At 40.8% G+C, this 25,083-nt stretch overlaps 1 protein-coding gene across 4 annotated transcripts in view; it reads left to right on the forward strand.

Annotated features, from left to right (window-relative positions):
* Positions 1-1,514: 1,514 nt before the first annotated feature.
* Positions 1,515-25,083, forward strand: part of PGS1 (phosphatidylglycerophosphate synthase 1) — a 50,018-nt gene continuing 26,449 nt past the window's right edge. For all 4 annotated transcript variants that reach the window (XM_020966027.2, XM_020966028.2, XM_020966026.2 and 1 more), the window contains exons 1-6: positions 1,515-1,673; positions 17,541-17,730; positions 18,172-18,249; positions 19,670-19,769; positions 20,100-20,289; positions 22,880-23,058. In XM_020966027.2, coding sequence (XP_020821686.1) covers positions 1,540-1,673; positions 17,541-17,730; positions 18,172-18,249; positions 19,670-19,769; positions 20,100-20,289; positions 22,880-23,058 — 871 coding nt within the window. In that variant the 5' untranslated portion in view covers positions 1,515-1,539. The remainder of the gene's footprint in view (positions 1,674-17,540; positions 17,731-18,171; positions 18,250-19,669; positions 19,770-20,099; positions 20,290-22,879; positions 23,059-25,083) is intronic.

Consider the following 25,083-nt stretch of genomic DNA (forward strand, 5'->3'; position numbering starts at 1 on the left):
AAGCCTTCTTTCAGCCAAAGACAAGGTTTATCAGAGATTCGCCATATTGGCCAGACTCTTAAGGAATCTAAACATTTGTATTGCCAATGCAAGGGGGCCAGATTTTAAGAATCTAAGCCGTTGGCTAGACTTTTGAAGAATCTGAACATTGACTAGACTATAAGAATCTGAGCACCTTAATGGAGGCAGGATGGACCTTATATACAGAAAGACTATGGGAGGGATCTAGGAGTAGCCAAGTAGTTCAGGATGACTGGAGGAGGGGTCTGGGAGGAGTATCTTGGTGGGAGTGGCCAGTAAGCTGGGGTGACCTGAGGAGGGTTCTAGGGAAGGATCTTGATGGGAGTGACTGGGGAGTCAAGAATAGGGTCTAGATAAGAAGGAGGGTGGGAAGTAGGGAGGGGTCAAGGGAGGTAATAGACAATGAAGGGTTGGTCTAGGTTAAGGGTAACAGAGAATTGGGAGATTGGGTGTAGGTGATATGAAAGGCCAGTTGATAGGATTATAGCCTCAGACAAACACTAGAGACTTCCTTGATCCAGTGAGAGTTCAAGGAGAGTCCAAGGTGGGGTTTTCTCTAGGGCCTGTAGACAAATGGGACCTAAATTCCTTTTGGGGTAAGGGGCAAAGGTCTCGGCTTAGGCCTGTACCCCATCATCAGGACCTCTGGGTTCAAATTCCCCAACACACAAGATCCTCCATTCCCCAACTTTGTTATTTTCACTGGCTGTTCTTTGTGCATTGATGCTGTCCCTCCTCATCTCTGCCTCTTAGCTTCCCTGGCTTCCTTTAAGATCTAGCTCAAATTCCAAATTTCGTTAACAAGTCTTTCCCATCCTCTCCCTGCTGCCAATGCTTTCCCTTTGAAAATACCCTCCTTCCACTTTATTGTTTCAACCATTAGAATGCTCCTTGGAGGTAACTGCAGTACTTTTGGCTTTTCCTTTTATCCCCAACACTTAGCACAGCGCCTAAATAAAAAATGTTTGTTCTTTGACGTTAAATGAGTTAAGGTAGCTTGGATAATATCAATACCATGAACTCTCTGGCATCTTAGCTTCTGTGGATATAAGGTGTTTTAGGCGTTTCCTATGTCCGAGGGATTTGGGCATTGAAAGGCAGTGAAGGATCGTGGACAAGTGCACAGGACTAACAGTCTGGAAACCTAGGTTCTTGTTCGACCTTTACCACTCCCCTCTGACAAGCGACTTCTACTCTCTGGATGTCAGTTTACTAATCTTTAAAATGGGGATCACAGATAACAATGAAAGTTCTAGCTTGCCTCACGGGGGATGGGGGTTATAAGGTTATAAGGTTATAATGAATCAAGGTGCTGGAGAACGCTTAGGACACCGCAGAGTACCTTAGCGTGCTAACCCCTATTCCCTCAGGGCAGCCGGGGGCCCAGCTCAGCCTCGGCTCCCTCCCGTCTCGCCCCCCTGCAGAGCACCAGGCGCAGGGCCAGACCCGGTCCTCCGGCCGCGCTCCGCGGCTGTCAATAAAGTTTCTGGGAGCCGGAAGCGGAAGTTGGGAGTCTCCATGGCGGCGGTAGCGGCGGGCCCGGTGTTCTGGAGGCGGCTGCTGGGCCTCCTGCCCGGCCGGCCCGGGCTGGCCGCTCTCCTGGGCCGCCTCTCGGACCGACTCGGCAGGAACAGAGACCGCCGCGGCCGGAGGTGAGTAAGGGGCTTCCCGGAGCGGGGAGGGGCCGGGGCAGGAGGGGCTGCGGGGCGCGAGGGAGCGCGGAAGCTGCTGCTCATCCCCCCGCCCGGGCTCCCCGCGGACGCGCTCCCCCTCGCCCCCCGTCCTCGGACTTGGGTTCCCCCCCAGCCCCGGGGCCCTGGCGCCCTGTCCCCACCCCTCCCCCCGTGTCACGCCCCCGGCTCTGCTCTCTCTCCCTTCTCTACTCTGAGCTCGCCTCTCGGACTTCCGAGCGAGAGGCCGGCGGCCCGGGTCCGTCTCCTGCCGGCTTCCTGCATCTGCTGCTGCTTTACTGTCCCCGGCCTAGTGCTGGGGAGAGATGCCGCGTGTGCCCGGGCATTCCGGGCAGCAGCGCCCGCCGGGCTCGTGGGCATGAATGTCCTAACTCATGTACCAGGATGTGGTCAGCGATTGCATGTCTTTTCACTGCGGACCTGTCGGGGTTCAGAGTATCCTCTCACTAGTGTTTGGGTCTTTTGTAATCCTTACTGCCAATGACACGCAGTGAGTGAATCAGCCTTGCTGGGATTTTGTGCATGCAGCTTTTCTCACATCCTGGCTGTGAAGCAATCCCCATTGAATTCAACTCAAGCCTGATAGGGTAATCACTTGAAGCCCCTATTGCTCTTTTCAAGAGCCTGAAGTTTTGGAAAAGTACTCAGTTGGCTTATGTCAATAGTAAAGTAGATTTTGAAACAAACTGTGCTAGAAATAGTCCTTGAGAATAAGTATTGCTCCAAGATGGTGCTGAATCTAGATTCTTGCTGTGATTCGTTTGTGCGTTTCTGTTGTGCGTTAATAGATTTCTTTGTATCCTGCCAGGGAAACTTGAGCCTAAAGCAAACACTTGTTTAAAATCTTAAGACCAGTTTCCTTAGGTGATGCTGAATACTTTAAAGGGTATTTGTATTACTTGGGCAAGATTAGGACTCCTGACCTTCAGCACAAATATCTGTGGCTTTAGTCCTCTGTGGTGGGCATAGGTCCTTGAGAAACAGTTCTTGAATTATGGTGGAGCCTTTCTTGCCCAAGCCCTATAGTGAAGGTTTGTCCATCTCACAAAGCTTAAATAAAACTTTAAATTTTGTTAAATCATTGGTTACTGATACAGTTGATCACCCTCTCCAGATACTTTCTTCACTCTGAGTTTTTGTGACATTGTTCTTTCCAGATTCTCCTACCTTTTTAAGCATTTGTTATTAGCTTTCTTTGCTGAGTTGGCATCTGATGTCACACTGGCTAGCTCTGGGTGTATCCCAGGACTTCATCCTGAGACTTCTTTTTTGTTCTCTTTTCTCACTTGGTAACCTCACTAGCTCCCGTGAACGATGATAATAATTTATAAAACACTTTAAGATTTGCAAAGTACTTGTCATGCTATCTCATTTGATCCTCAGCAACTTTGTGAGGTAGGTTCTATTATTATCAGCATTTTACAAATGAGGAATCTGAGAGGTTAAATGACTCACTCAGGTTCGCACAGTAGTGTGTGTGTAGTAGTGTCTGACTAAGTTCACATCTCTATCCACTCTACCATCCACCTGGTAATCTCTACTATCTATTGTCATTTCTTTGTCAGTGACTCACATCTGTATATCTGTGTAGCTATATATATCTGCATTTCCATTTGCCTGTTATATTTCACATTGGATATCCAATAGGAATCTCATTCATCGTGTGTAAAACCTAGCTTATCTTTACCCTTCAAGCCCATTCCTTTTCAGAGCTTTCTATTAGCGAGGCAAGTACTGTCTGTCCTTTCAGTCTTCCTTCTCACTTACTCCATATATCCACTTGGCTGCCAAATTTTGTCATTTTCTGTCTCTTCAGTGTCTATCTTGTATATGTCCTCCTTCTTTCCCTTCACATGTCTGGTTTAGGCCTTCAATTGTATCTTACCCTTATTTATTTTACTGCCTCAAGTCTTTCCTCACTCCTTCCACACAGCTGCTAAAATGACTTGGGTCTGACCATGTCATCCCCTCTGCTCAATTTTTTGTTTTCTTGTTACTCCTGAGATAAAATATAAACTCCTTGTATTTTAAAACTCTTTTCAACCTGGCCTTTTCCTTTCTAGTCTTACACATGCCTCACTCCCCTTCCTGTATGCTATGGTCTAGCCATACTGGCCTTTTTGCTGTTCCTCACACATGACACACCATTTCCTGTCCTTGTGCTTTTGCATTGGCCATCTCCTCATGCCTGGAATATTTTTACCTCTTACCCTGTGCTTTCCCTCTCCAAACTGCCTTGTATTAATTTTGTATATATTCTGTATATATTTATATATGTTCATGTTGATTTCTCCTTTAGAATATAATCTTGAGGTCAGGGGCTGTTTCTGTTTTTTCTTTATATCACCAAAGTTCAGCACACTGCCTGACATATAGCACTCAAGGCAGAAATGCTTTTTGATTGATTCATAGACCAAGGGCTAAAAAGGACTTTAGGAGATTTCAGCATCAGAATTGCTTCAAATTCTACAATACTGCCTTTGTGGTAAAGTAGCTTTGCCTGTATCCATTTACCAAAGGGAATATAATCCATTCCAGGATATGGTGAGGTCAAGAAGGCAACCCACGGAGAGATTGATTTATGGTGGGTTTTGAAAAAGTGTTGTAACTTTGAGGACAAACAATTCAAGTTGTTCCCTTTTCATGCTTAAACAAGAACAATTCCTGGCAAAGGAAATTGAGAATGGTTTGCTGACTGGTGTTGAGGCAGTAATAACAACTCATTATAACTCATAACATTCATAGAATAATAGCTAATCCGTATATAATTCTTTAAGGTTTATAAAACTCCTTACAAAAACCCCTATGAAATAGGTGGCTTATTTACAGAGAAAATGGTGTGCCCTATAATTCTTGAAAATAAGATACTGTCCTTCTTGAATGGCTTACAAGTATAAACTAGATAATCAAAAGCTCCTTCTATACATACTATAAAGAAAGAGTAGTATGTGTGGTTCCACATTGATCTTTGATAAGCTTAGAGTGGCATTTTGTGGCCACTTTGGTTGAAACACATAGATAGGAAGACAGATGAGGCAAAGGAAAGGTCCCTTTACCTCACTGACTAGTCAAAAAGCTAGTGAAACACTGTTCTCTCAAAATTATTTCAAATTTATGAATTAGATAAAGACTCCTTTCAAGATGCATACTCTGGTGGATCTTTCATCTCACTGATGTGAATATTCCTTCAGTGCTTCATAGAGCAACCCATCCATGTATTCTCATTCTGTACTGATGTTGTCTATGAACTCTCATGTCTTCCCTACAGGTTCCATCCATTATGATGGGGGTCTTCCTCTAGCTTTCTTGTGTCCATTTAGCCTCTTTAATAACTTCTGATTGCTATTTTAATTCACTATTTTTCAACAGTCAGTAAACACATAAGTGCCTACCCTGTGACAGATACTTTGCTAGGTGATGGGGATGAGACATAAAAGAGGAGAAATGGCACTTTCCTTCAAGGTCCTTAAATTTTATTGGAGGAAGCAACATGCATGCATATAAGTAAATGTAAGATCTATACATGCTAATTTTTTGAGGAGAGACCCTGGATCTGGGGAAAATCATATAAAGCCTCATGTAGGAGATAGCATTTAAGCTGAGCTTTGCATGAATTCCTGGAGGCAGAAATAAAAAGCTGGTGCATTCCAGTGATGGGGAATAGTTTATACAAAATTCATAGAGCAGGAGATGGATGGTTAAGTGTGAGTAGCAGCAAATAAATAAGGCTGAATGTTTGAGAGCATAAAATATTATTGTGTAATAAGCCTATTACAATGGGCTATAACCATATTGGAGAGGACTTTAAATGTTGATCTTGCAACTTCCTATCCTTCAAATAACCTAGTTTTCTGTTACTATTACAGCTACTTTTTCACTGATTGTTCCAAACTTGGCTTGCTTGTTTTAAATATCACTGTGGCCATTGACAAGTTGATTGTTTAGGATCAAGATGGCTAGGAAGACAGATGAGGCAAAGGAAGGGTCTCTTTACCTTACTGTCTAGTCCAAAAGCTAGTGAACACTGTTCTCTCAAAATTATTACAAATTTATGAAGAAAATAAATACTCCTTTCAAACAAGCATAAAATTATTTCTTTACTCTTGTTCCATTAACACTAATTTCAGTTATATACATTTCCTGATATCCCTTAGTGGTATTTCTGCCTTTCCTTCCATACAAGGTAAAGTATTTCCTGAGACTATTTGCTGTCTGTAAAGTGTTTTTGAGCTAAGACAGATCATCACTATAGTCTTGTTTCCCTTTCATTTAAGTTGGGCATTCCAAACACTGTCATCTTCCCTCTTCCTTAAGTTATGAGTGAAAAGGCTATGATGACTTGATGACTAGGCTGCTTTTCTAAGCAGACATTTGTGGTCTAATGGCAGATCAGCATGATGCTTAATTTCCATTCTAAAGTAGAAACAAATCTGTTTTATGGTTTAGAAGAGGAGGCAGCTCAGCACAGTGGGGAAGGCTTGTTTGGAGTCATGATCTGTGTTTCTCTTTCAGTCCTGATGTTGTGTGGGTCTTGGGCAAGTCACTTAACCTCTCTAGACCTCAGTTTCCTCATTTAAATTTTCCTTAAGGTTGAACAGGGATCAATTATGGAACTCCTACCACCATGGAGACAATAATTTCAAAAGTTAAACCAATGTAAATCGGTTGCCAAAATGAGAAAAAAAGAATCCTGAAAGTGCCTTAGTCAGCAAACGTCTGACTTGCCAAAATAGAGGTGGCTGCCAAAGGCAATGCAGATTTAGAATGTAAACTTTTAAAAGTTTTACAAAGAATGATGATGGATTATTATGTTTAGTATCATCTCCTGAAGCAGAGAGAAGTACTGGAGGATAAAAAAAAAACTAGTGGCTTTTTTTAAAATTTAACATTCATTCATTTATTTATTTTTAGCTTTCAACATTCACTTCCATAAACTTTTTTTTTTTTGGTGAGGCAGTCGGGGTTAAGTGACTTGCCCAAGGTCACACAGCTAGTAAGTGTCAAGTGTATGAACTCTGGTCCTCCTCATTCCACTGGCCACCTAGCTGCCCCTTCATAAACTTTTTGAGTTTAAAATTTTCTTCCCCTCCCCTTCCTTTCCACCTCCCTAAGATGGCGTGCAATCCAATATAGACTCTACGTATACATTCATATTAAACATATCTTCATATTAGTAATGTAAAGAAGAATTAAGACCAACGGGAGGAACCATGAAAAAGAAGAAACAAAACAAAACAACAACAAAAAAATGAGGACAACTAGCATGCTTCCATCTGCATTCAGACTCTCCATAGTTCTTTCTCTGGATGTGGATAGCCTGTTCCATCATGAGTTTTCTGGAGTTGTCTTAGATCCTTGCATTGCTAAGAAGAGCTAAGTCTGTGAAAGTTAGTCATTGAACAATGTGGCTGTTACTGTGTACAATGTTCTCCTGGTTCTGCTCACTTCACTCAGCATCAGTTCATTTAAGTCTTTCCAGGTAAAAAACCAGTTTAAAGAAAGCTCAGCAAGATAATTAACTAAGCAGTCTTCCCAAAGGCATTCAAGGATAAAAATGTAAAGAAGACAACAAACAGGAAAAAAAATGAAAAGTTTTGCAAAAATTTTTTTTCAACAAAGGGTTTTCTCCATCAAGGGTAGCAAGATCATCACATTTGTATTCTAACATTAGGTGCTAATAGGAGAGGTAGAAATCACACTGAAGAGAACAGAGATAGGAAAAGAAGCTGATTTGGAAGTCTCTGTAGAGAAGGATAATGCAGAAGAAGATGTGTTTGTAAGGACTTTAAGGGACTGATATGTTTGGGATCTAAAGGAGGGAAGAAAAGATACCAAAGGTGTGGGAAAAAAACCTCAGACCATATTAGTATCCCAAAAGGCTGCTGAGAGAATATTAATGATTTCTAACCTGTATGTCTACTCTCCCATTTATTTATACAAAATCTTCATGAGATTCATCTATGCATAAACTGAGGCATCCTCAGTGAAGGCATTCATAGGGAACAAGCAGGTTTTTGCAAGCAATGTGTAACAGTGGACCACACCTTGGACTATAAGGTCCAAGTGTGCGTGTTTGTTGATTACGAAAAAGGACTCTATTCAGTAGAATAAAACAAAGAAGCCTTACAGGCCCTTTTACTGCAAGGTTACCTATCCATACATTGATGATTCCATTGAAAAAATGTAGCAAGAGAAATAACTCTTGTCCATTTACCCTTTGATAATAAATATCAGGTGGGGCACAAAAACATGGTGCTGCATTTGTCACAGAGACAAGTTGAAAAGGGATTCCCTTCAGGTAGCAAAGTACTCCAGATGCTCTTGTTTGCAGATGGCATTGTGTTGATTGCATCCTGAAAGAGAGCTGAAATCCACAGGAAAGACCAAATGGATGAAGAATGTCTATTGCTCAGAATTCAACCTGCCTTTGGCTAGATACCATGTAAAGAGCTTGTCCAGCAGTATATATTTTTGGGACAGAGAGGTTGACCTCGAGGAGGAGAGTGGGTTGAATTACTTTCAGGAAATTGCAGGGTTCTTTTTACCAAACCCGGTCTTCTTGTGATACTGACATTTTGCTGGTGTTGCTATGTGGAAGCAACATGCAAAACACCATAGCCTCTGAAGATATAGAGATGAAGGGACCCCTCGGAGACCATGCAGAGGCAAATGGTGTATGTGAGCAGATTGTAACTATCCAACTCAGAAGGACAGAAGTAAAGGGTGTCATTGTCCATATGACTAGAAGAGAAATTGGACTGGTTGTATGGCAAGAGCAAAGGGTGACAGGTAGCCAGCCAGGAGTGTTCCATTGGTATCTTCATGATGTTGGGAGAAAATGAGGAAGGCCTTTAGCATGTTGAGTAGACCCTCTGTGAGAAATTTTGGGAAGAACATGGGTGAGAGTTGCACAGGACAGATGAACATGGATTGATTGTAATCTACATCATTGGAAGGAACTCCCAAATTGTTGAGATAACAGATCCATTTAAATTAATTCTACTATGTGCCAGGCACAGTGTGTTGGGTGTCATTACATCTAGCCATGGGGGAGGATCAGGAAGGGCTTCATATCTGGTGCTTGAGCTGTTTTGAAGAAAACAGAAGTAGAGGTGAAGAGGAAGTGAATTCTAGTAAATTAGTAAAAAGTCATGAAAACTGGAGACAGGGAGTCATGTGTAAAGAACAGCAAGAAGGCCAGTTTGTCTAGAGAGCAGGAAGTGGGGCAGTACATACCACAAGGCTTTATTCTGGGTCCTCTTAGTGACCTCATCAACTTCCATAAGTTTAATTATCTTGAGGTAGATGAAGCTACATATACAGCCCTAGTGTCTGCTGAGTTATAGTCATGCATCTTCAGCAGGAAGTTTCAAACTGTTATGTTTTGTAGACATCTCTAATTCATCGTTTCCAAAATAGAACTCTTCCAGGTTTCTCTATTTTTGTTGAGGTCTCTACTACATGATTTGTAATCATGACTCTACATTTATACTTAACCCCATATGTTTAATCAGATGCTAAATTCTGTCATTTTCATGTCTACAACATCTCACATCCATTCACATCTATTTATATAACCACCATCCTAGTTCAGGTCTTCATCATTTCTCACTTGAACTATAATAATAATAATAATCTTCTAGTTGGTCTTTCTGTTGTCTTTCTCCGTTTCAGTCCACATACACAGTGGCTGAAGTGATTTTGGGATTTTCCCAAAGTTTAGGTCTGACTAAGTCACTCCTCTGCCTGATAAACTCCAGTGACTTCCTATTGCCATTAGGATACAATATACATTTCTCTTTGGTTTTTAAACCGTTACAACCTGGCCCCAATCTGTCTCTCTAGTCCTGTTATACATTACTCCCCTTTCAGTTCTAACATTTCTGATTTTAAAGGTGCTGATGGTTTCCTGGAATTTTTTGTACTCTTGGTAGTGTTTAGTCCAAGTTTCTCTCTTAGCTCAACAGAGGTTTTTAATAATCCAGTTCTTAAAATCCTGAGTATTAGAGGTGCATTAGAACAGATTATTTGATTCAGTGGTGGATAATCCAGAAAATCATTTGTCTTTGACTTTACAGTGATTTTTTCCCCCCTTTTTTTGGTCAACAATAGCTTCCCAGTTACCAACTGATGATGAGGTAGTCATTCTGTTGAGATATATGCCTAGTGACCAAAGGAAAATAAATTATTCAGAGGTGGATGATAAATAATTCATATGTAATTAAGAGCTAATTAATAAAAAATAATACTTTTCAGGACTATTGGGGAGTTCTATCAAGTTATAACCCTTTGGGTAAAAAGTAATGTAAGTTGTCTTTATTGGGTTTTTTACATTTGTTTCCCAAGGGTTATTTGAATCTAGATTTCTTAGGCGAGCTCTACAAGTATGTTTTAGATTTATATTTCTCAAACTTTTCTAAAGAAGAATGTCTATTGTTTAGCATTTAGCCAAATACTAGCAAATCCATCATTATGCTTAATCTGTTGTTAGTAGTTAATCGGGCAGTTGGGTCTTTTGTAATCTCTGGGAATTTATGCTTGTTTCGCCTATTTGGGGTTTGTCTTAACATTAGTCAGGAAAGACTGTTGATAGTGTTGCAGGAAGTGTGTTACATTCAAGTAGTTTCTTGATCCTTTCCCAGTAAATGTGATGACTCTCAGTTCTCATCAGTTTACTTGTGTATGTTTCATTTTGTATGACTGAAATAGTGGGATTTTCTTATAAAAAGCTTTTCTGAAAAAAATTTCAGTTTCAAAAGATGGGTTGATTTTTTAAAAAAAATACTTTGTTTTTTCATCTTTTTTGCACTGATTTGGGTAAGCTCTAAGCCACAAGATTTAGTTTAGGGATGTTTGAACTATGGTTCTGGATCTAGTGAAGTTAAGGAAGGTTAATTTCTAGTATCTCTTTATGCAAGATAGAGACTATAGCTACCGATATCTTTTTTGAGTCTTTTGATAAATATCTGATTAACTGATGAAGACAATGTTATATTGAATTTACACCTAAAAATGTTTATATTTTTTGAGTAGCTTAACTCAGTCTCAGTTTAAAACCCAAAATAGAGCCACTTAATTGTCTTGCTACTAGAAATCTGGGATTCCAGGTTTGACCATGTCAGGAGGGCTTCCCTCTGAGGGGATGGTTGGCTTGTAGTGGGAAATGTGCAATTTGAAAGAATTCTGTGGTGATTCCTATTCCTTCATTATTGGTAATGTCGCTAGTATATACTTTCTCTTTCCTGCATTAGAGACATTCCCAATCCAGGAAGTCAAGAACAAGAGGCCACAGTGTCAGTCAGTATACACACTCTTTAGTCTAGTTCAGGGAAGTCATCTCTAGATCGCTTCTCTCACTGTTGCATCAGGGTTTTGTTGTGTTGTGTTGTTTTTCTTTTTTTAAACAAATTCCATTAAAAAAATTGTCCTGATAATTTGAGTTTTTACCCAGAGACATCACTAACCACTTAGATAATCCTGAGAATTTTGAAGTCAAGTCCTATCATATATCAGGTTTTGTGTGGGTGGGAGGCTGAGGCTGAGCTGATTTCTGGAGAATGCAGTTTCCATTTCACTTTTAGAACTGCAGACTGAGGTTTTTATAGTGAAATAGGGCAGCTTGTCTCATTCTGAGTACCCAGGACATCATTGCTGCCAACTAGCTGTCCTCCCTTTCTTTTCCAGCTTTCATCTTTATTTTCGTGGTACACCAAATGGAACTTGACCAGCTTTGTAGTAAGCCAGTGGGAGAGGCAAAGTTGGCAGAAGTTTAACATCTAGAATACCTCTTCTCCATCTTCCAAAAAGATTTGCAGGTGCCGTGTTATCTAGAAAGAAATTATTAAGGTCAGCTCAAGTCTAAAGTGTGGAAACTGTATTTCTGGTTTGTTTCTTTTGTCTGGTAAATTTGATATATGTATAAAATAATTAGATGCACCTTCCTTTTCTTCTAAACTCATTGAGAGTTAGGTTGTTAAAAAGGGTATGTGATTTCTGTTAACAAACCTATCCTGTAAGGGGAATTGTTTATGTAGGTGGTCATTCTAGAGATGGGACTGCTGCTGGCTTTGGGGTAAGCCTTTTCTGAGAAAATTCCCAGGAGCTATGCTTCTGGAAGAGGTAACTATACACTATGGGGTTTTTTTTGGGGGGGTGTATACGAATAATATCTGCTTGGTACATGCAAAAAGAGTTTGGGAAAGAAAACAGTGAATATCTGTTCAGAAAGGATTTTTAGTTTTTGCTTGCTGAATTTTGATTTGCGAGTTATATTGATTGTTGGTTTTATCTTGTGCCGTTCCTGAAGTACCAGTTACTTATTGGTGCTTTTTAAAAAAAAAGTATTCTTCCCTTTATGTTTGTAAAATTGTGACATAAATAATATGTAATTACCAACTTGTAGAATCATTCTCCCCTGTAGACCTGGACCTAATCAATAAATGAGGATAACAATGTTGTGAAGAATAAATGAGATCATGTACATAAAATGATTTGTAAATCTCAAAGCTCAATGTAAATGTTACCAGTTATTACTTTATTTTTTTAAACAGTTTGAATTCGCTTTCATCACCTTCTATCCCCTAATGAAAACGAACCTATCAGTTCACAAATTAAACAGGAAACCAACACATATACATGACTTTAGCAAGACTTGGACTACAGACACTGATGGAATATTACCAGAGTGACTTCACTCCAGGAGAAGGAAGTGACTCTTCAAAATAGACCCAAGGGGCAGCTAGGTGGCACAGTGAATAGAGAGCTCTGGCCTTGGAGTCAGGAGGACCTGAGTTCAAATCCAGCCTCAGACACTTAACACTTACTAGCTGTGTGACCCTGGGCAAGTCACTTAACCCCGATTGCTTCACCAAAAAAAAAGAAAATAGGCCCAGCAGGAGCCCTGAAAATGCCCACTAGTGTAGCTTTTTCCAGTCTGTGCCTTGGTGCTTCACATGGACCCTGAAGCCTTTCAGAATATTTATTGTGCTGTGGTAGACTTTTCTATATAGGAAGCTGATTTTTTATGTTTCTCTCTCTATGTTTTCTCATTCTGTTTGTAGTGCCATCCCTTCTCCTATTGGAAGCCTAAAAATCTGTCAAGTCCTGCTTTGAGTCCTGTGAAACTTTTCCCATTAACTAGCCATCCTTTACATTTCTTTTCTTTCTTTTTTTTTTTTTTTTGCTTTTAGGCAATTGGGGTTAAGTGACTTGCCCAGGATCACACAGCTAGTAAGTGTCAAGTGTTTGGTCTGAGGCCGGATTTGAACTCAGGTCCTCCTGACTTCAGGGCCGGTGCTCTATCCACTGCACCACCTAGCTGCCCCCTTTACATTTCTTTTCATCATTTACAGAAGAAAAAAATTTACATTTCCCTTTTCTCTATATTTAAATGCTTAAAAACACGCCCATTTTTAGCACTTCATACTATGTTGTGTTGTGTTGTGTTGTGTTGTGTTGTTCGGGACTTTTATGTAGGTCTTCTCTTCCCTGGCTGTGTACTTCATTTGTACTCTGCGTACTGCTAGGCACTCACAGATACCTGGCTTCTTCCAGAAGATACTGCATTGCAGGTCACTCTCTTCAGTACTAGATGCATCTTCTCTTGTGCCCCCTCAACACAACTAGTTTGGCAGAAGAGTCATATTTGTTACCTCTCACTGCCACTTCCAGACACACTTTTTGCTGCTATTATTGAGCAACCTTTCTCCTCTTTTCAGATTCACTCCCATCTGTATTATCTTATTCATAGTGCTCAGATTATTTACCTTCCTTTCTCATCTTTGAGAGTGCCTGGCTCATAGTCTTTCTTTTAACTTCAGTCTCTGTCTTCATATTTGGGGATTTTGGTGTATATGTTGATAATTCTCTAGACATTGGCTTCCCACTTACCAACTTCCTCAGGTCCCATGATCATCTTCACTTCATCCATACATAGGGACAATCATAACCTTGCTGTTGTCATCACAAGTAACTGTTTGACTTCTATGATTTCAGAAATCAGCAGTTTTCTTCTCGGATCATAACTTCTTATTCTTCCATCTGTCTATCATAACCTTGTCATCATGACTTCCATTCAGTCTAGCCTTCCTTACTTTCCTAGACTGTCATCTATGTCCAGATTTCCTTTTCCAATCTTGACTCTAGTTAATCAGTACATTGTTTTTTACCCTTGAGTCCCTTTCCCATTTGTCCTATTGAACTTGTTTTAATAAACCCCAAACCTCGGTAATTCCTTATCCTCATCTGCCTTTTCTGCTTCTACTCATGTTGCTGAATATTGTTGAAGGAAGTAGTACTACACTGGCTCGTGGGCTGGAAATTTGTCTAATACCATTTCAGTCTTCATTGCTGCACAGCAATCCTTTTCTAGTCTTCTCTGATTGATTCTCTCCTGCCCTCCCCACCATGTCAGTTCCATACCTCTCTTATCTCCTCAAGCTATATAAACCACCTCCTCCCTACTTCCTTTTGAACAGAGCTGGAAACATCTTATACTTTACTGAGAAAATAGAGGTCATCTGTTGGGCCTGCTCTTTCCTCCCCAGTTCTGTACCTTAAATCCTCTAAATGTCATCATCTTTTTTTTTTTTACTTCAGTCTCTGAAAAGGAGGTGGATTTCTCCTGGCCAAGACCAACTCCTCTAGTTGTGTCTTTAGTCTTGTTTTCTCTTCCCTCCTGGACTTTGTCCTTTCACTCATCCTGCCTCTTTATTCTTCAGTTTTTTCTTATCCACTAGCTCCTTCTTTACTGCCTACAAACATGCCCATATATCCTCACCCTTTAAAAAACTTTCATTTGATCATGCTGTCCCCCTCAAACTTATACCTATATTTCTTCTTTCTTTCACAGCTAAACATCTAGATGGATAAAGGTATATGTTGCCTCCAGTTCTCTACTTCTCACTTCTTGTTTAACCTTTGGCAGTCTGGTTTCCATCCCCACCATCTGACTGAAACTATATTCTCCAAGGCTTCCAGTGATCTTTTTACTAAAACCACTGACCTATTTGTCTAGCTCCCTTCCTTCTTGACTTCTCTGCAGTGTTCATTGACCATCCCTTTCTCCTGGACTCTTTCTTTTCGCTGGATTTTTGTAACATATCTCTCGGTTCTTTTGCTCTCTGACTAGTTTTTTAAAAAATTTATTTTGAGTTATCAACAATCACTTCCATAAGCTTTTGAGTTTTAAATTTTTCTCTCCCTCCCTCCCCACGTCCCTCCCCAAGACGGTGCATAGTCTGATATAGGCTATACATATTTTCACATTAGTGATGTAAGTAAGAATTAGAAGTAACAGGAGGAAATACAACAGAAGAAAAAAAAAAGAGCAAGTAGTGTGCTTCAATCTGCATTCAAACTCCATAGTTCTTTCTCTGGATGTGGATAGCATTTTCCATAATGAGGCCTTTGGAGATGTCTTAGATCCTTATGTTGCTGAGAAGGGTTAAGTCTGTCAACATTAGTCGTCACACAATGTGGCTATTACTGTGTACAATATTCTCCTGGTTCTGCTCACTTCACTCACCTGCTCATCATTTCTTATAGCACAATAGTGTTCCGTTACATTCATATACCACAACTTGTTCAGCCATTCCCCAATTGATGGGCATTCCCTCAATTTCCAATTCTTTGCCACCACAAAAAGAGCTGCTGTAAATATTTTTGTACATTTGGGTCCTTTTCCCATTATTATAATCTCTTTTGGATACAGCCTTAGAAGTGCTATTGTTGTTTGACTACTCTTTAATAGTCTTGTTTGCTGGATCATCATCTATGTCAGAATCATATTATTTGAGAGTTATAAGGGACCTCAGCAGCCATAGTCCAACTAATATGGGAAACCTAACTTGAGCAATCCAGCCACTGCTTGAAGACCCCTCCAGGAAGGTCTTTACCACCTGCCTCAAGCAGCCTATTCAACTTTCAGATAGTTTTCTAGTTGCTTGGAAGTTTTCCCTGACATCTGTTCTAAATTTTTCTCTTTGCGACTTTCACCCAACTGTCCTACTGACTATTTGTAGATGTTCTTCATCACCCTAACTCACTTCTGGTGCTGTCACTTAAAAGTATCCTTAATTGATTCCCCAACTTGTTAGTGCTCTCTTGTCTACCCTTCCCACAATTACTTTGCATTTAATTTTTGTTTATTATGTATTTGTGTTTGTATTCCACAATAAAATGTAAGCTTTTTGAGAGTAGGGACTGGTTTATTTTCTGTCTTTATTTCCCCATTACATTTTTGGTTAACAATACTACTGTTGTCATTTTAAGGGGGTTGTTTTGGTAAGCAATTGTGCCATTTTCCCTTTTTTTTTTTCCACACGTGATTTTTCCTGTTGATATCAAGAATCTTACCTCCATTATATCGAAGGTAGCTTAGAAGCAGGATGGTGGAGGATGGCTTACAGATTTAGACTGAGACAGTAATAAGCTATTTATGTACATTCTTGGTTCTAGAGTTGTAGCTGCCCATTAATATCTGTAAGCACAGTAAGACTTAAGAAATTGACAGCCACAAACTGTCATTCAATTTGAAGAGCTATTATGGATATTGTTAGGAAGCATAACTTCTTTCTCACTCACTACATGGTATTGTTAAAGCCAACCCCCAGACTTCCTAGCATGCAGATGATCAGTTAGTTACCGCCTATCAACGTGATGTTGAATTGTCTGGGACAAACTAGTGGGCTTTCGGGGAAAGTTATCTGTGAGGCATCTGGCTTCTGTGCAAAGGTATTTACAGACCTTAGGAAGCTTAGTGCTTTATTGTAAAGCAAGTAAGTTGAAATCATCTTCCTGGAATCTGTAGTCATCTAGGCCTTGGGATGTTTCAGCATCCTTCCCCCAGCTTTCCTTTTGTGATGTAGAAGGTCAGTGCTGATGAGGATTTTCCTGTTAACGGATGAACTGCAGCAATGATGAAACAGAACAGGTCCCACCTGTGTGGGGCTCTTGTTCCTCTCCCAAGACTCTACCTATCTTAGAAGGAGCAGAGCAGGGTTCCTGCTGTGGGGCTTCATCGGCAAAACTAGTTACTGCCACTCATACTCTCAGGTTCCTGAGGAGAGTTCTGTTAGGGGTATTGAATTGTGTGGTCAGAATCAGTCTGCCAGAGACCAAGAGGTGACTCACCACAATGCAATTGAGCCTGAAATGATATTTCTAACGGGGAAGAGGCAATTCCTGTAATACACCGTTGAGTTGCTTTCCTTCTCAACCCTATACGTGACTGAATTTTCTCTTAAAATTTAACTTTTAAAGAAATAGTTAGGTTCTTTGCCTGTTGCACCTTTGCATGCTGTCAGTCATACCAATCTGTAGCCTGGGTCATAAGCTGCTTTGATTTTTGGTATCTCTCATAATTTATCAACTCCCTTGTTCTAGGCATCTTTCAGCGTGTAAATTGGGTAGGTTTTCTGAAAGATGAATTTCAGGTTGTTAGGGAGTGGTGTTAAAAATATTTAGTGTCTTCTGTGGGTTCTGAATTTGCTCCTGGTGCTTTACAAGTAGGTACGTGGATGAGGGTATGTTGTACTTTGTATGATAGAACTTTTTGGTTGAGGTAAAACTAAACACTCAGGGACAAAAACCACAGTCCATTTTCTTGTGCTTATTTGATTTAGTGCCCCTTCCCATCTCCCCTTCCTTATTTCTATCTCCCCTTTTCAGTCTCTTGTTTGCCCAATTTCCCAGTGGCTCCAGTGCTATCCCAGAAAAACTTCTTGAAATGTGTCAAAACAGTTGTGTTGCCACTCTTGATCATCTCTGGAGAAACTTTTGAGGGAATATGTGGTAGAATGTAACAACTTTGTTTCTTTATTTACTTAGATCACCATGGCTCCTCTTGGCTCCCTTGTTGTCCCCACCTGTTCCTCAGGTCACCTCCCCACCTTGCTGCCTGTGTCCAGAGGGGGTCCACAGGTTTCAGTGGATAAGAAACTTGGTTCCAGAATTTGGTGTTTCTAGCTCTCATGTTAAGGTGTTATCTTCTCCAGCAGAGTTTTTTGAGCTCATGAAGGTGAGTTTTGTCTGACCATCCCATCAGACTGGGAAAACAAGACTGTATGGATTATAGACACCCACTCCTTTCTGTGCCAAGAGCTTATGATTTCTTTTTTCAAAGTTTTTTCTTTTGAGTTTTACTTTTAGGAACACTAAAAAGTATATTCAGCTTTGGACCCAAATGCCTCCTTTATTTCTCCTTTTGTTTTCATGTGGGCATTATTTGAATTATATGCCAGGAGGATCAAGGAACATTATGGTCATTTTAAATTAACCTCTGTAGACTCTTTATTACAAACCTTTACCATGGTCACCTAGTAAATATTAATTGATGGTGATAAAGGGAATTCTGGCTTGCATATTGTAGTATGAGATTGCTTAGGCCAGAAGTGAGAAAAAGCTATAAGCATAGGGATTATGTTTATATTCACTGTTTTATCTTGTTTTATTTTTAAAGGGACAGATAAAGACAGCCAAAAGGCGAGTAGTGATGGCCTCTCTGTACCTTGGGACAGGTCCTTTGGAACAGGAACTGGTAAGTGTTTTGGGAAAACAGTGCTGCATCAAAATACATCTGTTTTCTTAAGCCCTGTGACTTTGTTTCCCCTTGTGTTAAGAGTTAATAATTAGAAACTCACGCAGTTGACTCAAGGCCCGATTATCCCAGATGTCATAAGAATCAGTGTAAAATTTATGTTCTAGTCAAAAGACAAAGTTGCTATAACCTGAACTCCCATCTATTTTGTACCTCAAGGTACAGAGGTAGCGGTTAGATGGAGATATGACTGGTGATGATGGAGGAATGGATGAGAAGTAGTCTTGTATCTCCTATCCTTTCATTTTTCCTAGCTGTACCATTTACTAGAATAGTAGCCTTTCCCGATGGCTTCCATATGCTAGATAAGTGTTAACAGAAATACAGATCAGATCTGGTTGGCTTGATTTCTTGATAGTATGAATTAGATGTAGTATGATTTATATATAACTTTTTTTAAACAGCCAATAATTTTTTTTTTGGATGAAGCAGTTGGGGTTGAGTGACTTGCCTAGAGTTACACAGCTAGTGTCAAGTCTCTGAGGCCGGATTTGAACTCAGCTCCTCCTGACTCCAGGGCTGGTGCTCTATCCGCTATGCCACCTAACTGCCCCAATAATATCTTTCCGTAATGTCATTCTTGTCATCTCTGATGGCTCTTAACATGGGGAAACTGAGATGATTAGTTGTAAAGAATGTAAATACATCCCTCTATGCAGATTGAGTCTATAACTTTTACATGAACCTAAAGTGAATGAGGCCATCTTTTAGATTTGTCTCTGGGTTTGTTTTGTGACTTGGAGTATTGAAATAGGCATTTTTTCCTTGTATCTTGGGTTAATTCATTTAATAAATATTTATGAAGTACTATTATAGACATAGCAGTCTTTGTTTTGCTTCTTTATAGATTTTTATCTGACTGGTTGCAATGTATTTGAGAGCTTAAATCCTAAAAGTAATTTTGAGAGCAGCTGCATCTGTACTGTCTGGGAAACATGCTCCCTGACATGTAATCCTCTGCCTTTTCTGAGTGTCACAGATTAAACAATTAGGCATTGGGTGCCTTTGTATGAAAATGTTTCTTTTGGTTGACCTTTCATGGTATTTTTTTTCTAAAACTAATAGTGTATATGTGATTTCAGTGTCTGTTCTTAGAGAGCATTGCAATATCAATATCACCAAGGTTTACAAGTGTCTAAAATATTATTTGGGGGCAACTAGGTGACACAGTGGATAGAACTCTGGCCTTGGAGTCAGGAGGACTTGAGTTCAAATCTGGATTCAGACACTTGAATCTTACTTAACTAAGTTAAGTGACCCTGGGCAAGTCACTTAACCTCAATTACCTCACCAAAAAAGCAAAAAAAAAATGTATTTAGGTCCTTTACTTATATTTTCTTTGGGTCTTTTCTATCAACAGGTGGATTGTATAGAAAGTAGTCTAGAAAGGTCACTACAAGCAAATTTTTCTTCAGACCTCAAAGTTTCCATTCTTTTAGATTTTACCCGGGGATCAAGAGGTAGGTATTGCTCCCCTTTTCTCCTCTGAGCTTTTCCTTAAAAAAATCCCACTGTTCTCTTTTCACTCTCTTTCGAAAGAGGCACAGCTATCACATACTCAAGAAGACCCAAACAATCTCATCTCTTCTGTTTCTGGTGGATGTTGTAATATGTGATTGAGGAGGATTCCCTGGATAGAATTAGCACCAGTTGGTTTGAGAAGCTGAGGCAAACAACTTGGGTGATGTTAAGATTGCCAGTTAGATCCTGACCAGCAACTTTATTGGGATCTGGAATCAGTGTGACCCCCTCCAAGTTACTGTTCTTTACGGCTTTGTCCTCATTTCTAGGTAGGAAGAACTCCCGCACAATGCTGCTCCCATTACTGCAGAAGTTTCCTGATCAGGTCCGTGTCTCCCTCTTCCACACTCCAAACCTTCGTGGGCTCCTCCGTCTCCTTATTCCTGAACGCTTCAATGAAACCATTGGTCTTCAGCACATCAAAGTTTATCTCTTTGACAACAATGTGATCTTGAGTGGGTGAGTTAGCTTCTATCATCTCATCAGAGCCATGGTTTTTTTCAGGATTACTTTGGAGGAAATGATGGGCTTTGGGAAGATAAAGGAAAAGAGAGATCTTTAATTTCCCTGAAATTTAGAAAACCCGTCTCTTCACTTTCCCTCATGTTCCACCTTCTAGATGTCTTCCTTAGCATTGGCCCCCTTTGGCAGGTCACAGGGTCTTCTCTGTGATCTAGGAAATGTGTTTTTTCTGTTACTGGGGAATGTAACTATGAAGAGAACTCTCTTCACGGTCTCTGCTATCACAGTCCTAAAAAAATGCCAGGACCATGCTCATACCATTCATTCCACTGGGAATACCCAAGAGGAGTCCAGTATTCCTCTTGTCCTGTTCAGTCATTAAAGTTCAGTTTAAGCTCTGCCTCTTCCATGTGACCACTCTGAAACAGTGATCTATCTCTTCTTTATAGAAGTATAATTTAATACTTCTTTGTTTTGTCACCTTTTCATGTGTTTATAGTTTATCTTCTCAACAAGTAAGCCCTTTAAGGCAAGGGTTATTTTATTTATTTCTCCTTCATTGCCTATATAGTAGCCATTCAGATATTTTAGTGATTGGAGTATCTGAAGTTGAGTCGGCCAACTTTCTTCCATTTGGCCTGAAGGCTAGGCTAGGTCATTAGGAGGATACCCTTTCTGTATGAATCAGTCAGTGAACAAGAATCATTAAATGCAGTTATATGCCAGGCTCCTTCCCACTTGTTGTCAAGGTCTATCAATCTTACCTTTGTAACATCTCTCAAAATGTCTCCTTCTGTTTTCTGACACTGCTACAGCCCTGGTGTAAGCACTCATCAACTCTGCCTGGACCATTGCAAATAGCTTGCTAGTTGTCTGGCCACAAGTCTCTCTCCTCTCTATTCTGTCATCCACTCAGCTGTCAAACGTGTCTAAAGGGCAATTCTGGCCATGTCATCCCCATTCCCTACTCCATAAACTCCAGTGGTTCTCAATCAACTTCAGGACCAAATAGAAAAGCTTCTATTTGTCATTCAAAGCACTTCATAACCTTCTCTTCCCCTGGCTCCCCCCAGTCTTTTCTGTCTTATACTTTATCCACACCAACTCCACCCCCTCCTTTACTCTTCAGTCTAGTGACGTTGGCAGTCAACATCAGTTATTCCTCAAACAAGACATTCCATCTCCCCATTTGGGCATTTTCTACTTTTTTTTGGGGGGGGTCTAGGCAATGGAGTTAAGTGACTTGCCCAAGGTCACACAGCTGGTAAGTGTTATGTGTCTGAAGTTGGATTTGAACTCGGGTCCTCCTGAATCCAGGGCCAGTGCTCTATCCACTGCGCCACCTAGCTGCCCCAATTATGGGCATTTTCATTGGCTGCCCCTCATGCCTGCAGTCCTTTCACGCCTCATTTCTACCTCCTGTCTTCCTTCAAGTCACAGCTAAAAATCCTACCTGCTTCAGGAAGCCTTTCTTGATATCCCTTAATTTCTACAGCTTCCTCTCTCTTGCTCCAATATATCCTGTATATGGCTTGTTTGTTCATAGTCATTTGGATTCTGTCTCCCATGTTAGACTGAGTTGCTTGAGAGCAGGGACTGTCTTTTACCTTTCTTCGTATCCCTAGCATCTAGCTCAATGCTTGGCCCATAGTAGGAACTAAATAAATGTTGATTGGCTGACTGACTGGAAATACCGAGATAAAATAGTCTTTGGATTCAAGGAGCCTACATTCTGTTGGGACAGACAGCATGTCCAAACAAAAGTACATATGTTACAAATATAAGGTAACTTTTGGTGTTAAGCATTAGCAGGTAGGGGAAGGGAATCAGACAATTAGCGAGCACGTGAGCTGAGCTTTGGAGGAAAGTAGGTATCCTAAGAAGTGGAAGTGAGGAGAGGGGCACCTTCACCTTAGCGCAGAGTTGGGATAGGTGATATTGCGTGTGAAGAATAGCAAGTTGATCAGTTTGCTCAGACCAGGCCTGCACAACCGCTGGGCCGAGGGCCACTTAAGGCACACCAAAGGATTTTGGGCAGCCCTCGAAAAATATAGAGGAAAACATCCTTTGGCGTGCTATGAGCAGCCTGTAAGGGGCCTGAAGGCTGCAGGTTGTGCAGGCCTGGCTTAGACTATCTTTAGAGTGTGAGATGGGGAGGAAAATACTGTATATACTGGAAAGCTAGAATGGAGCCAGGTGGCTAAGGGCTTTCAATGCCGCAAGAGTTTGTGTTTGATCCTCGCGGCAAAGGGGAGCCAGGGGAGTGACATGGTCAGACTTTAGGAAAATCACATTAACAACTGTGTGGAAGATGGAAGATGCAAGTCAGGGGGACCAATTGGAGGCTGTTTTGATACTTTAGGCAAGAGATGATGAGGGCCTAAATGAGACTGGTATATGTGGAGAAAAAGAAAACAGATGTGAGAAAGGTGGATTCTATCTTCACAACAAGACTTGGCAGTAAGTAGATGGGAGGGAGAGTGTAGAGTCAAGTGTGATTCCAAGGCTGTAAACCTGGATGACTAGAAAAAAGGTAGTGATGCCCTTGACAGAAATATGTCTTTACCCTCTGTTTCCCTCCCTCTAGTGCAAACCTGAGTGACTCCTACTTCACCAATCGCCAGGACCGATATGTGTTTCTGCAGGACTGCCCAGAGATTGCTGACTTCTTCACAGAGCTTGTGAATGCAGTAGGGGATGTGTCCTTACAGCTTCAGGGTGATGACACTGTACAGATGGTGGAAGGGATGGTACATCCTTACAAAGGTAGGGGGATTGTGCTGTATAACTTTGCTGAGGTTTCGGTTGGGCAAGGCTGAGAAGCGAGAGAATGAGTTCCCTGCCTATTTGTAGTATGTTGCCAGCATATGTTCTGAATCTTAGCTTCTTGAGTTGAGAAAGCTGTTCATCTCTTGGGGATTCAGAGACACACTTCAATCAAGATTTTCTGCTGCAATCTCAGTCTCGATAAAAAATAAAATCTTTAGTGTGGCTTTGAGTTGAGTGATTTTGTTCTTGTTGCTTTGGAAGGTAGCAGTGAATAAGTTATCATTTTATTTACACATGTCCTTGGTATTTGATATTGCCAGTGGGTGAGATAGTTGGGAATGCAGAGCCAACAAGCTTAATAGCATATTAACATTTATTATTAGTATACATAAGGCCACTGGAGAAGAGAACCTGCTTGGTCTTAGGGTGACCAAGGTTTCATGTAGAATTTAGTGCCTTTATAGCTCCCCATACCAGTTTGGTCTCTGCCCTTGTCAGTTTATCAGGCTAATGGGATGACTGAGACACATAGGGAAAAGGAAGGATGCATTCTTGAGTGTTTAGAAACCTACCCTTCCTTCCCTTCATCTTTTTGGTGCTGCTGCTGACTGATGCTATTATTTCAGCTTCCTCCACTGGTGGGATGTGCTAGGTTTCCTTCACTGCATAAACCGAGCTGGTTTGGTAGTGATTGAAAATGGAAGTTAGCATCCTATCTTCCTGAAAGATGAAATTATGGCAGTCTCTCTTTCTTGACCCTTTGAGTATTACTGGGAAATAAGACGAGGGGAACTATTGGGATTGGTGAGCTGGACTAATTCTGTGACTTATTTGCTTTAGACCAGCTGATCCTCATAAGTGTCCACTTCTGTGATGCTGGACTTTGAAAATCAAGATAGCTCCATTGTAGGCCTAGGAATGTGCAGTGGTTATCTTGCCTCTCCATTCAGCTTTCTGCAGGAAAGAGCTCCAAGGCTTTGAATGAAGGAAACTTCAGTCACTAGAGCCTAGCCAGAGGAGACTCTGTGGTAAAGATCTGGCTCCAGAAAGGGTGGGAACAGTATGGGTTCTTTGCTATGTGCTTAGGGCAGTGAGCCAAGAGCCTGCCCAGCACTTATAGGAAACTGCTCTGGTAAATGGCTATTTGTGGCACATTGACTGGACTGCTCAGGAGCATTTCCCTCCCAAACCACTGGCATACAGGGACTTCTGCAGCTCCTACCTACACATGAATCTGTAGCCTCCTGCCTAGATAGTGAAATGGAAGAGCTCTTGACTCCACTCTTTGCATGCAAGGAAATCTTGGTGGTGGTTTACAGTTCCCTTGGAGCCCAAGGGATTTTGCATTCTTTTAATTCCTGTGGCTTTAGCTGATTGTCTTTAAGAAGATTTGTGGTTGAAATCACAAGTAATCATCTTGGTGAGGGTATCATGGGGCATTTGTGGAATGGCAAAAGAAGACTGAGAGGTTCCCATTCTCCATATAGGCACATATGATATCTGTGTCTTCAAAACCACCCTCAGCTCACTTTTCTTTTAAAGCTCACTTCCAGCCATTCTGTGCCACCACTCCAAGTATTCCTGTCAGGCAGCCTTTCCCTTCCCTTCGTTTCCTATAGATTCAAAGCTTCATTAAGAATCAAAGATCAGTATCACTGTGAGAAGTGGAAATGTTTCACCAGCAGTTCTTCATCTTTTTGTGCCATGGACCTCTGGCACAAAAGTCTGGTGAAACCTGTGACCTCATATTTTTAAATATGTTAGAATAAAGGAAAGAAAATGCTAAATTTCACTTAGATGTCAGTGATAGTAAAAACATCTTTTTTTCCCCATCCAATTTTATAGATCTCTGAAATCTCCCTAAGGACCCCCTTTTTTGGGGGGGTTGGGGGTATCCATGGAACCCAGATTAAGAACTTTTATTCTAGAGAATTAGACCATATGCTTGTTTTTAAATCTCCAGAGATTGTTATGAGGAAAGTATTTTGGTTTAGTGCCTGGCACTTAATAGATTTGTGTTGA

This window comes from Phascolarctos cinereus, unplaced genomic scaffold (assembly GCF_003287225.1).
Source record: "Phascolarctos cinereus isolate Bilbo 61053 unplaced genomic scaffold, phaCin_HiC Scaffold_5;HRSCAF=322, whole genome shotgun sequence".
Taxonomy (NCBI): Eukaryota; Metazoa; Chordata; class Mammalia; order Diprotodontia; family Phascolarctidae; genus Phascolarctos; species Phascolarctos cinereus.